The sequence below is a fragment of the Tupaia chinensis genome, unplaced genomic scaffold (assembly GCF_000334495.1).
Source record: "Tupaia chinensis unplaced genomic scaffold, TupChi_1.0 Scaffold143646_1, whole genome shotgun sequence".
Taxonomy (NCBI): Eukaryota; Metazoa; Chordata; class Mammalia; order Scandentia; family Tupaiidae; genus Tupaia; species Tupaia belangeri.
Window position 1 is genome coordinate 156,978 of NW_006203494.1, and position 229 is coordinate 157,206.

General features: G+C 72.1%; 1 protein-coding gene across 1 annotated transcript in view; it reads left to right on the top strand.

Moving 5' to 3' along the window:
- The window catches only part of THEMIS2 (thymocyte selection associated family member 2), an 11,409-nt gene that overhangs the window by 8,986 nt on the left and 2,194 nt on the right, over window positions 1-229 (top strand). Inside the window, exon 5 of the mRNA XM_027766720.1 lies at window positions 6-224. Within this exon, the coding sequence (XP_027622521.1) occupies window positions 6-224 (219 nt within the window). The remainder of the gene's footprint in view (window positions 1-5; window positions 225-229) is intronic.

The following is a 229-nucleotide window of genomic DNA, read 5'->3' on the forward strand; positions in this document are numbered from 1 at the left end:
GCGCGTCTGCCTCGCGGGGGGCTTCGTGGAGGAGGTGACCGACGGCCAGCGCTACAGCCTGGCCGACCTGGCCGCCCAGTTCTCGCTGCCCTGCGAGGTCAAGGTGGTGGCCAAGGACGCCAGCCTCCCCGCCGACCCCTTGGCCGCCTTCCCGGGCCTGCGGCTGGAGGAGAAGATCACAGAGCCCTTCTTGGTGGCCAGCCTGGACTCCGAGCCGGGGACGGGCTTC